The following is a 12,045-nucleotide window of genomic DNA, read 5'->3' as shown; positions in this document are numbered from 1 at the left end:
GGTAATAATAATGATGATGGCATTTATCAAGCACTAAATATGTGCAAAGCACTATTCTTAGTGCTGGGGAGGTTACAAGGTGATCAGGTTGTCCCATGGGGGGCTCACAGTCTTAATCCCCATTTTACAGATAGACTACACTGGCAGTAGGGGGAAACTGGGTTCGAGAAAAGAGAAATGAATCAGGGAAGCCCTCCTGGAGATGTGATTTCTGAAGGGTCTCAAAGGTGAGGTGAGCAATGGCCCGACGGATTGAAAGGGGAGGGGAATCTTAAAATTCCCTCTCTAGACTGAAAGATCCTTGTGGGCAGGGATCACTTCTCCCAATTCAATTGTATTTACTCTCCCGAGCGGTTGCTACAGTGCTCTGCACTCAGTAGGTGCTTGATAAGCCTCATTAATTGATTTGAGACAGAAGGGAGAGTGTGAGCAAGCGGTTGTGGGCAGCGAAAGAGTTGAAAACGAGGCACAGTTGAGAGGTGAAAAGCGTCCAGGCTGGCCTCTAGTGTGAGCCCTACATGGGACAGGGACTAGACTGTGAGCCCACTGATGGGTAGGGACTGTCTCTATATGTTGCCAATTTGTACTTCCCAAGCGCTTAGTACAGTGCTCTGCACACAGTAAGCGCTCAATAAATACGATTGATGATGATGATGACGATTACCTTGTACCTAACCCGCCATTTAAAATAGCGTCTGGCACATCCTAAGTGCTTAACAAATATACCGCAGTTATAAGTAGCGGAGAGAGTGCTGATTTGAATGTCTTAAAATATAAACAGCAGTAGTAGTGGAGGCAGCATTTCTAAGTGCCCACTTGGTGCACTGCACTGTACAAGGTGCTTGGGAAGTAAAGAATAACAAAGCGATGCATACGAGGAGTTTATATTTTAACCGGAGGGAGGTGAAGGGTCCGGGTTTCTGCTTCATAGATCCCCTAAGCACTCGGGTCTGTATCCTTTAAGGTCTCTCCACCCACCCCAACCCCAAATAACCCTTATACTCTGCTGCTTCCCCTATTCGTAATTTAATGTCTCGCTTTCCCACTAGACTGTTAAATTCTTCGAGGGCAGGAATCATGACTACCAACTCTCCTGTACTGTCCTCTCCCAAGCGCTCAGTACAGTGCTAAGCACACAGTAAGCACTCTAAGTATCACTGATCAATCGACTAGCTGGAATGGGCAACCACTGGGGGGTTTTTATGTGCAAAACGATCTGGGCAGCTGAGTGAAGTATGGACTGGAGAGGAGAGAGGCTGGAGGCAGAAAGGCCAGCAAGGAGACTGATGCAGTAAAGTTGGGAGATTTCATCTGCTCAACGGGAACAGAGGACAGTCTCTCATTTTCACTTATGCAGTGACTTTGCAAAGCCTTTCCTTCTCCAGGTTCCATTTCTAGATTCCAGTTATCAAAACGTGAATGACTTCTCTTGCTCTTCTATGAGCCTATTGCTTCTCTCCTAGAGGTCTTCTCCTCGTTCAGGTGTGGGAACCCAATGGGACACAGTCCCCTAAAGGGCTGAGACTTGCTAAGTGAAAGGATGATCGCGTAACCACTATGTGCGCAACTCCTGTTTATGTATCCCAGGATCAAGCTTCCATTGCTGACTCATATTTATCCAAAGAAAGACACAAGGCTGCCCTAACCTCGACGGCCCTTGCCTAAACTCCCCAGACGCAGGGAAATGGTTTTCCAACAAAGTATCTGACGTAAAGCACCGAAGAAGTGAAAGAGGAGCTCGGCTCGGGGGCACACCAAGCCATCACCCGCCGGTTCGGGCACTGGCAGTACTCGAGAGACCATGTTGAAGCCCCAGAGAATCAATCAATCAATTGTATTTATTGAGCGCTTACTATGTGCAGAGCACTGTACTAAGCGCTTGGGAAGTACAAATTGGCAACATATAGAGACAGTCCCTACCCAACAGTGGGCTCACAGTCTAAAAGGGGGAGACAGAGAACAGAACCAAACATACCAACAGAGAAGAGATGACAGCCCACTGAAAGGAAAGCCCAAGTACTTCCCCAGATGCTTAGTGCTGTGCTTGGCACAGAGAAAGCGCCTAATAAATACAAGAAGAAGAAGAGACGCCTTCACCTCCCCCCACATTATCTACTGCTGGGGGTTGGGAGTCCCCTTTAGGAGAAGCTACTAAAGTGGAAGTTAATCAGATCTTAGGAGAATCTTGGAACAAAGGTTTCCTCGAATTTCATTTTGCCAAAAGGAGAAAATTGAGACAGTTATATTCAATGATGCAGCTTGATGACAGAAACGCAACCAATACACCCTGCCCCCTGCCCTGAGTTTCTCTGCCCAATCTCTATTCCAAAGGGGCATTACAGGAGCAGTGTGGCCTTGTGGAAAGAGCGTGGACGGGTGAGTCGATCCCAGCTCCGTCACTTATCTTCTGCGTGACTTTGGGCAAGTCACTCGATTTCTCTGCGCCTCAGTTACTTCATCTATAAAAGGGGGATTAAATGCTCCTCCCTTCAACTTAAACTGTGAGCCCCATGTGGGACAGGGACTTGGTTATCCTGTATGTACCCCAGCGCTTAATAGCGTGCCTGAAACATAGTAAGCACATAAGTACCACAAGAAGCAAACAAAAAAAAGAACCGCATCCTGATAGGTGTAGGGGAGGCATGGAGAAGGCAACAGGGAAGGTGTGTGTCTGCCTTCTCTCAGGCTAGTGATGTCATACATCACTCAAGGAACTCTTCCCTCCGACATTCACTTGGAGCCTCAGCTATCGGGCCGGCCATCTGAGAGTAACTCTGGAGGGCGTTGGAGAAGAAAGTGTCAACAAAGGCCCACGACATTTCTTTCAATGAGTACAACTGCTCGAATGGCCCGAGAAAGGTTCTGGTGCTGCCCCTGCCCCATTCACACCGTCCTGAAGCAGCAAAAACATCTCGTTCTGGGGGATTCAAGACACTACAAAGAGCTTGAGGTAGACCGGGACTGGGGTGGGGGAGAACCCCCTCAAACTGAGCGACATACCTTTGCATCTGGACCATGGAGGCGGGTCCATTCTGCACGTCTCCCTGTCCAAACTGGCCATAGACAGGCTGGCCTCCTGGAGCCTGGTTTCCAGGAGCTGGAGGGCCTCCCGAAGACAGCGGTGCTCTCGGCACCCCTGCGGGTATTCGAATGAAAATGAGTTACGGCAAGTCAGGTGCCCACAGTGGAAGCCTAGCGCAAACAAACCCACACCATCACTGAGGATCCCGCTCAGTACAGTGCCTGGCACACAGTAAACACTTAACAAATACCATTACCATTATTATTACTATCCCTCAAGCTGCACCCAATCCACCAAGTACCGGGAGGTGACAGTATAGACAACTGGGTTGTGCCACGTGAAGGAAGCTATGCCAGTGGAACAAAAAGTATCAGTGTGTCGAGCTTCTTCCCTTCTCCCCCTCCTCCCACCTCCCCGTGGCCCTAAATCCAACCAGGACAGAAGAAAAGTCCCTCTTGACTGTGAGCTCGTGACAGCATGGAATGTGTCTGTCTGTTGTTATACTGTACTCTCCCAAGTGCAGTGCTTTGCACATAGTAAACACTCAATACAATTGAATGAATGAACAAGTAATAATGGCATTTGTTACGCGCTTACTATGTGCCAAGTACTGTTTTAAGTGCTGGGGTAGATACAAGATAATCAGGTTGTCCCACGTGGGGCTCACAGTCTTAATCCTCATTTTACAGATGAGGTAACAGGCACAGAGAAGTTCAGTGTCTTGTCCAAAGTCACCCAGCTGATAAGCGGCGGAGGCGGGATTAGAGCCCACGACCTTTGACTCCCAAGCCCGTGCTCTTTCCACTAAGCCACGCAGCTTCTCTAAATGAAAGTTAACAGTGACCCCTCTCCCTGCTGCATAATCTCTGTGTTGAGTATCCTCTCACTATAAGTACCATTTGTGCCACCAACCAAACCAAGATTTTTTTTTTTAACGGTATTTGTTAAGCGTTTACCATGTGCCAGGCACTGTACGAAGTGCTGGGGTCCATACAAGCCAATAAGGTTTGGACACAGTCCATGTCCCACACAGGGCTCACAGTCTTAATCCCCATTTTACAGATGGGGTAACAGACACAGAGAAATTAAGTGACTTGCCCAAGGTCACCCAGCAAACCAGTCAGTCAGTCAATCATATTTATTGAGTGCTTAGTGTGTGCAGAACACTGCACTAAGTTCTTGGGTGAGTACAACACAAAAATATAACAGACACATTCCCTGCCCACAGTGAGCTTGCAGTCTAGAGAGGTAGGCAGACATTGATATGAATCAATAAATTACAGATATGTACATACGAGCTGTGGGGCTGGAAGGGGGGATGAATAAAGGGAGCAAGTCAGGGACACACAGAAGGGAGTGGAAGAAAAGGAAAAGTTAGATAGACCTCTTGGAGGAGATGTACCTCCAATAAGGCTCGGGGGGAATAAGGGGACGGGCAGTTGTCTGTTGGATATGAAGAGGGAGGGCATTCCGGGCCAGGGGGAGGATGTGGGCAAGAGACGGGCGGCGAGATGGACAAGATGGACGTAGAGTGAGCAGGTTAGCGTTAGAGGTGCGATGTGTGTGGGCTGGGTTGCAGTAGGAGGAGACAAGGTGATTGAGTGTTTTAAAGTCGATGGTGAGGTGTTTCTGTCTGATGTGGAGACGGATCAATCAATCAATCAATCAATCAATCAATCGTATTTATTGAGCGCTTACTGTGTGCAGAGCACTGTATAAGCACTTGGAAAGTACAAGTTGGCAACCACTGGGCAACCACTGGATGGGCAACCTCTGGAGGCTCTTGAGGAGCGGGAAGCGTGGAGTGAACGTTTTTGTAGAAAAACCTTCTGAGCAGCAGAGTCAAGTATGGACTGGAGTGTGGAGCGATAGGAGGCAGGAAGGTCAGCAAGGAGGGAGACGCAGTAATCAAGGGGGGATAGGATAAGGGCTCGGATTAACGTGGTATCAGTTTTGACGGAGAGGAAAGAGCGGATTTTAGCGATGTTGTGAAGGTAGAACCGATGGGATTGAATATGTGGGTTGAATGAGACCAGTCCTTCTGACTCTCAGACCTGTGCTCTAGTCACTAGGCCTGCTGCTTCTTCAAGTTCTGATGCTGGGTGGTAGGAGATATCACTCATCTCCTCTAGAATGGCGGTGCCCGAGCAGAAGGCAGAGAGAACTTAAGAGAAGAGAGAGGAAGGTGAAAGGAAGTCCCGCGCCCTTCTCACCCCGAAACGGAATAACTGCAGTGTTGTCCCCGGCAACTCCCCATTTGGTGGCATAATGCCAACGGTGCGATCGCGCCGAGAACCTACTTCCAAATCAGGAAGGAAGCACAGTCGCTTGGTGCGATGATATATTCCATAGTGCACCTGAGGCCAGAAGCCGGAAACGTAGCCCGAACAACTCAAGAGCCACGGCACTTGGGGCAGGGAAGCTCCTCGCCATTAATAAAGCACAGTCTGTGGCAGCAGGCTGGGTGAGTTCCACAAACACATTGTGAATAAAATTAAATAAAGAAACCTGCGGGGTGGGGATTCATGGGTGAGGGGTTTAGAATCTCATGCCCTCTACCTCTCCACTCTGACATCCTCAGACATCTTTGATTTCACCTCCCCACACTGTAAGCTCTCTGTGGGCAGGAAATGAGTCTACCAACTCTGCTATACTGTACTCTCCCAAGTACTTAATACAGTGCTCTGCACACAGTACCAGTGATTGACTAATTCTTACCACCAATTCTCATTCTGCCCTCTGCTCAGAGATAACTCAATAATCCCCTCAACCTATGGCTGGGGCATTTTGGGCCTAGGAGATGAGGGGAGGGAGGAGGGCAGCAAAGTGCACCCCTTAAAATCCTTCCCAAAAGCAGTTAGTCCCACAGGTGACAGCAGCTCTAAGCGTGGGTCCTGGGCCGTGATTTCTCAACCTCTGCGGCTTCATTAGCGAAACACCCTGCCTGGGCACAGTCTCATTCTGGGATAGCCAGCTGTCTTAATGAAGTGTTTAGGGGAAAGGAGAAGGCAAGAGGCAAGCTGTTCAGAGCTGTGTGTGCATTTCTTGGGCAGGCATACTTCCCTTTTCCCTCCAAAGAGGATCTCTTCTTAGCTGACTTGGGCTATTGTATCATCTACATACGGGCTCAGTCATTCAAACCTTGCCTGCTTTGTTCACCCACGTCAAGGCCCAAGATTACCAGAGAAAACTCAGTTCCCTAGGCTCAGCCCTGCTGGAGAAAACTCTGCCTATTTTATTCTACTCCTCCTTGATAATGACATCATCCGTGGACAACCCCAATTTCAGCAACCATCCAATATGGAAACTTTAGTCACAGTTGATTCCCCCAGCTCAATTACGCCATGACGCAAAAGCACTGAGGCCCCTGAAACTCACATTTCCAGGTGGGTGAGGTCACCTCATCTATCCTCCTGCCTTGGGATATCTTGTATTTTACTCCAGTGCTTAGAATAGTGCTGGGCACATAGTAAGCACTTAAAAAAATACCATTATTACTATTATTCAGGGAGAAGTCCTCTACTCCAGTGAAGGAGAGTCCCCAGTAGCCTTCGGGAACATGCTCCAGTTTTTAATTCCTTTCATATCTTCCTCATTTCACCCATCTTGTTCCCAGTTTTAAACCATTTCCTTTATTGCGTTCCTGAGTGGAGACGGTGGATTGACTAAGAATTCCCAAAAGAAATGCTGAACCTCAGATCACTCTACTGGCCAAGTCGGAGAGGAGTTTGTTCTCTATCTGACCAACAAGGAGCTGTCCCTGGACTCCGGCCTGATTAGGTAGGACACAGTCTAAATTGAACTCCATCGTGGTCAAAGTTCAATCTTAGATTTGAGAGTAGGGCTTTCCCAGACTCGTGAAGCCTCTTTTGATAAGCCATACTGGAGATTTTTATAAGTATAAAGCCTAAATTTCTAATGTCCCTTCCAGCTCTTTCTCTTTCCCTTCTCCCCATTACATCCTTACAACCCCCACAAAACTTGGCAAACACCCAACATCAAGTTTGTTGATACACTTTTCAGTAAGTTAGGGACCACTTCCTCCAAGAAGCCTCCCCTGATTACTCTGCAAGTGGATTTCCAGCTACTCCTCTGAGGAAAAAAAAAAGGATGTGAAAATCTCAAAGTGCAAAAATCAAGCCGAGAATAAAAAAATGAGTCTGTCTGACCTCTTTGGAATGGGAGCTATCCAAGGGCAAGGAGATAACTCACTATCCAAATGAGATGCGATAACACTCCCATATCAATCAATCGTATTTACTGAGCGCTTACTGTGTGCAGAGCACTGTACTAAGCGCTTGGGAAGTACAAGTTGGCAACATATAGAGACGGTCCCTACCCAACAGTGGGCTCACAGTCTAGAAGGGGGGTAGCCCAGCCTTCAACCCCCAATTCTCAGTCACCTGCTACTTTACTGTGAGGAATCGTTCCGTATTAACCTGCTTAAAGGTGGTGGCAGAGACTTTGTCCTTGGACACTTCTGAGCTGGTTATAAGAGCAAAGCGCAGGACAAAGGAAGTGGGGTAGGCTAGAGAAAAGCCGCTGGGGAGTTTGTACATATTTATTACTCTATTTATTTATTTATTGTACTTGTACATATCTATTCTATTTATTTTATTTTGTTAGTATATTTGGTTTTGTTCTCTGCCTCCCCCTTCTAGACTGTGAGCCCACTGTTGGGTAGGGACTGTCTCTATATGTTGCCAGCTTGTACTTCCCAAGCGCTTAGTACAGTGCTCTGCACACAGTAAGCGCTCAACAAATACGATTGATTGATTAGGACACTTTAGCAGGGAGATAAAATCACCACATCAAATCCCTAGTCCAGGTGGCTTACTATCGTCTCCAACAGCAGCACCGAAGTAGTAGTAGTGGTAGCGTTTAAGTGTGCTGCACTGGACCGCACTAAGCATTTGGGAAGTACGGAATAAAGAAGTGAGCCAGGCCCTGCCCACAAGGAGCTGACACTCTTATGGAAGAGAGAAACATAAAAAAATGATCTTGAAAACTGCTGCGATGGTCTCATTACCCCCCTTGATATTAATCACTTCAGTTGGAGAAGCAGCGTGGCTCAGTGGAAACAGCACGGGCTTGGGAATCAGAGGTCATGGGTTCTAATCTCAGCTCCGCCACTTGTCATCTGGGTGATTTTGGGCAAATCACTTATCTGTGCCTCAGTTACCTCATCTGTAAAATGGAGATTAAGACTGTGAGTCCCATGTGGGACAACCTCATTACCTTGTATCCCCCCCAGTGCTTAGAACGGTGCTTGGCAGTAGCGCTTAACAAATGCCATCATTGTTACTGTTATTATTATTAGAAAACCTACAGGACTATCATCTTGGACAAAATGACTGCAGGCATCATACAGTTCAGCAAGAGGAGTATTTAGCCCCTTACTTCCTCTTCATACTTGGAAAAACCAGATCCAAGTCAAGACTCCCAAATCTGTGCCCAAACTGCTCCCCAGAGAAGCCGACCGTGAGTCCAGCACATCCCAGTTAGAGCCAGAGCAGGTTCGGACAACCCCTGCGGTGACACTGTAGAGGCCTCAGGAGGCAGAAGCAACCGCCCTCTCCTCTCCATCCAAACTGCTACCACGTTAATACAATCACTCATCCTAGCCCATCCGCCTGGATTACTGCATTATCCTCCTTGCTGACCTCCTGACCTCCTGTCTTCTACCCACTCTAGTCCATACTTCACTCTGTTGTCCGGATCATTTTTCTACAAAAAAACACTCTGGACACGTCACCCCGCTCCTCGAAAAACTCCAGTGGTTGCCCGTCCATCTCCGTATCAAACAAAAACTTCTCTCCATTGGCTTTAAAGCACTCCATCATCTTGCCCCCTCCTACCTCACCTCGCTTCTCTCCTTCTACAACCCAGCCCGCACGCTTCGCTCCTCTGATACTAACCTTTTCACTGTGCCTCCATCTCCCCGTCTTGCAGCTGACTCCTAGCCCGCGTCCTGCCTCTGGCCAGGAACGCCCTCCTTCCTCTAATCCGACAGACAACCACTCTCCCCCGCTTTAAAGCCTTACTGAAGGCACATCTTCTCCAAGAGGCCTTTCCGGACTAAGCCCCACTTTTCCTCATCTCCCACTACATTCTGCATCACCCTGACTCGCTCCCTTTGCTCTTCCCCCGTCCCGGCCCCACAGCTCTTACGTACATATCTCTAATTTTATTTACTTGTACTGATGTCTGTCTCCCTGACCCTAAGGCCGTGAGCTCATCATGGGCAAGGACTGTCACTGTTTATTGTTGCAATGCACTTTCCCAACCGCTTAGTAAAGTGCTCTGAACACAGTAAGCGCTCAATAAATACGACTGAATGAATTCAATTTCCAGGAAGTAAACCGTCCCCAAGTCAAGCAGAGAGCCAGCGATCCCTTCAGATGTCAGAAAGCGGACAAGACAAGCAACCCGGACTACGAGCAACCCAGAAATGTCAACAGCCCGCTACGACCACGAGACGAAACGGCATCTTCATTTTGTGCGGCCCCCACCGTAGGCCTATATGAACCCCCCAAAGCCGGAGGCGTGGTGGACAGAACCGCCCTGTTCTGCAGGCTCTCAGCTACAAACACTTGAGAAGTAGCTCGGCCTAATGGGTAGAGCACGGGGAGTCAGAGAGATCTGGGTTCTAATCTCAGCTCCGCCACTTGTCTGCTGTGTGACCTTGGACCAGTCGCTTCCCTTCTCTGTGCCTCAGTTCCCTCATCTGTAAAATGGAGATTAGGACTGTGAGTCCCACGTGGGACAGAGACTGTGTCCAACCCCATTAGCTTGTATTTACCCCAATGCCTAGCACATAGTACGCTCTTAACAGATACGAAATTGAGACAACCATCTGACAGGTTCACGTTCCCTATTTCCATCGGGTCGCTGACCCTACTGGCCTGCCCCGCTCCCGACTCTGCTGCCACCAGCTCCTCTTCGATAACGCCTGGAAGCGCTCCTAACCGCTCCCCACGGCTCGCAGACGTGGCAACCGGGGCCGGACGTACCTGGCGGAGCGGCAGGCTGGTGATAGCCTGGCATGGGGCCGTTGTAGGCTGCATAAGGTGCGGAGGGGACCGCGGGTCCCGGCTGCCCGCCGTAGTTGGGCTGCTGGTATCCTGGGTATCCGGGCTGAGGCTGCCCATAAGGTGGCCCAGGGTGAGCTTGCTGATTGACGCTCATCATAAGCACATCCCCGGCCTGGGCTTACTCACCTGCGGGGGAAAATGGACAGGTAAGAAACTAGTCAGGCAAAGGAGACAGAAGCCAGATGAACTGGTCGATTCAGTGAACAACGCCAGCCGGTAAAGCAGCCGGCTGCTTCTGAGAAGCGGCGTGGCTCTGGGGAAAGAGCCCGGGCTTTGGAGTCAGAGGTCATGGGTTCAAATCCCGGCTCCGCCAATTGCCAGCCGTGTGACTTTGGGCAAGTCATTTCACTTCTCTGAACCTCAGTTACCTCATCTGTAAAACGGGGGATTAAGACCGCGAGCCCCCCGTGGGACTACTTGATCACCTTGTAACCTCCCCAGTGCTTAGAACAGTGCTTTGCACATAGTAAGTGCTAAATAAATGCCATTATTATTATTATTATTAAAGTGGATCCTCCTCAAGCACAGAAAGCATGGCCTTTCAATCATTCATTCATTCATTTCTGGCATAGTGGGTAGAGCATGGGCCTGGGATTCAAAAGGTCATGGGTTCTAACCCCAGCTCTGCCACTTGTCTGCTGTGTGGCCTTGGGCACGTCACTTCACTTCTCTGCGCCTTAGTTACCTCATCTGTAAAATGGGGATTAAGACTGTGAGCCCCATGCAGGACAGGGACTGTGTCCAACCTGATTCGTTTGTACGCACTCCAGTGCTAAGTACAGTGCCTGGCACATAGGAAGCACTTAAACACCACGATTATTATTATTACTATTATTTGTATTTATTGAGTGCTTAGTGTGTGCAAAGCACTGTACTAAGCACTTAGGAGAGTAAACTATAACAACAGACACATTCCCTGCCCACAGTGGGCTTACAGTCTAGAGGGACAGACAGACATTAATATAAATAAATAAATTACGGATATGTACGTAGGTGCTATGGGACTGGGAAGTGGGGGGTGAATAAAGGGACCAAGTCAGGGCAATGCAGAAGGGAATGGGAGAAGAGGAAAGGAGGGCTCAGAGCAATAAGTCCCCTACCTGACTCTTCCCTACCCCAAGGGGAGGCCCTGAGTTGGTTTCTTGCCCTTTCAGGAACCTGTTGCAAACTGAATGGTGCACTTTCCGTTCTGAGCCCAATGCCTTATGATTATGATTATGCCTTATGATTGCACTGCGTTGCAGGTCTGAATGGGTCTTGGTTCACACACGGCCCACTGGAGGCCTTTCTCTGAAAGTCAGAATATTCTTTAGCAAGGAAGCTTGCCATCATTGTCTACCTGCTGAAAGATGTATGGAATCAATTTTTCTCACCCCACTTGAAAGCAGAAGTTAGTTAGGAGCGCTGCTTTAAAGTTTCATTCCATACCCTGCCTCATTCAAACTATCCTGCCCCTAACTACACCAAATGAGTGGCACAAAAAAACAAGCCAGGCAGAATGAATGCACAGGAGAGAGGTAGTCTATTATCACCATCATCACCATCATCAGCAGAGTGCTTACTGTGTGCAGAGCACTGTACTAAGCTGTACCACGTTAGTACAATCAATCATCCTATCCCAACTGGATTATTGATCCTTTCTGATCTCCCAACCTCCTATCTCTCCCCACTTGAGTCTATACTTCACTCTGCTGCTCAGATTATCTTTCTACAGAAATGTTCTAGGCATGTCACCACCACCCCCGCCCCCAAAAATCTCCAGTGGTTGCCTATCAACCTCCATATCAAACAAAAACTTCTCAATTTGGTTTCAAAGCTCTTCATCACCTTGCCCCCTCCTACCTCACCTCCCTTCTCTCCTTCTACATCCCAGACCGCACACTCCCAGAGCGTGCCCAGAAATGCCCAGAGCGTTTCTGCACAAAGATG

The 12,045-nt window shown here is 48.6% G+C and overlaps 1 protein-coding gene across 3 annotated transcripts in view; it reads right to left on the bottom strand.

Moving 5' to 3' along the window:
- Positions 1–12,045, bottom strand: part of SEC24C (SEC24 homolog C, COPII coat complex component) — a 52,218-nt gene that overhangs the window by 21,683 nt on the left and 18,490 nt on the right. For 2 of the 3 annotated variants that reach the window (XM_038743806.1, XM_038743809.1), the window contains exons 1-3: positions 11,679–11,691; positions 10,036–10,242; positions 3,001–3,136 (exon numbers count right to left, since the gene is read on the bottom strand). In XM_038743806.1, the coding sequence (XP_038599734.1) occupies positions 3,001–3,136; positions 10,036–10,213 (314 nt within the window). In that variant the 5' untranslated portion in view covers positions 10,214–10,242; positions 11,679–11,691. Of the gene's footprint in view, positions 1–3,000; positions 3,137–10,035; positions 10,243–11,678; positions 11,692–12,045 lie in introns of those variants that run through there. The other variant, XM_038743807.1, reaches the window with a different exon arrangement.

This window comes from Tachyglossus aculeatus, chromosome 3, assembly GCF_015852505.1.
Source record: "Tachyglossus aculeatus isolate mTacAcu1 chromosome 3, mTacAcu1.pri, whole genome shotgun sequence".
NCBI classification, from domain to species: Eukaryota; Metazoa; Chordata; class Mammalia; order Monotremata; family Tachyglossidae; genus Tachyglossus; species Tachyglossus aculeatus.
The sequence above is the reverse complement of the archived record's forward strand: the minus strand, read 5'-3'. Positions and strand labels throughout refer to the sequence as shown.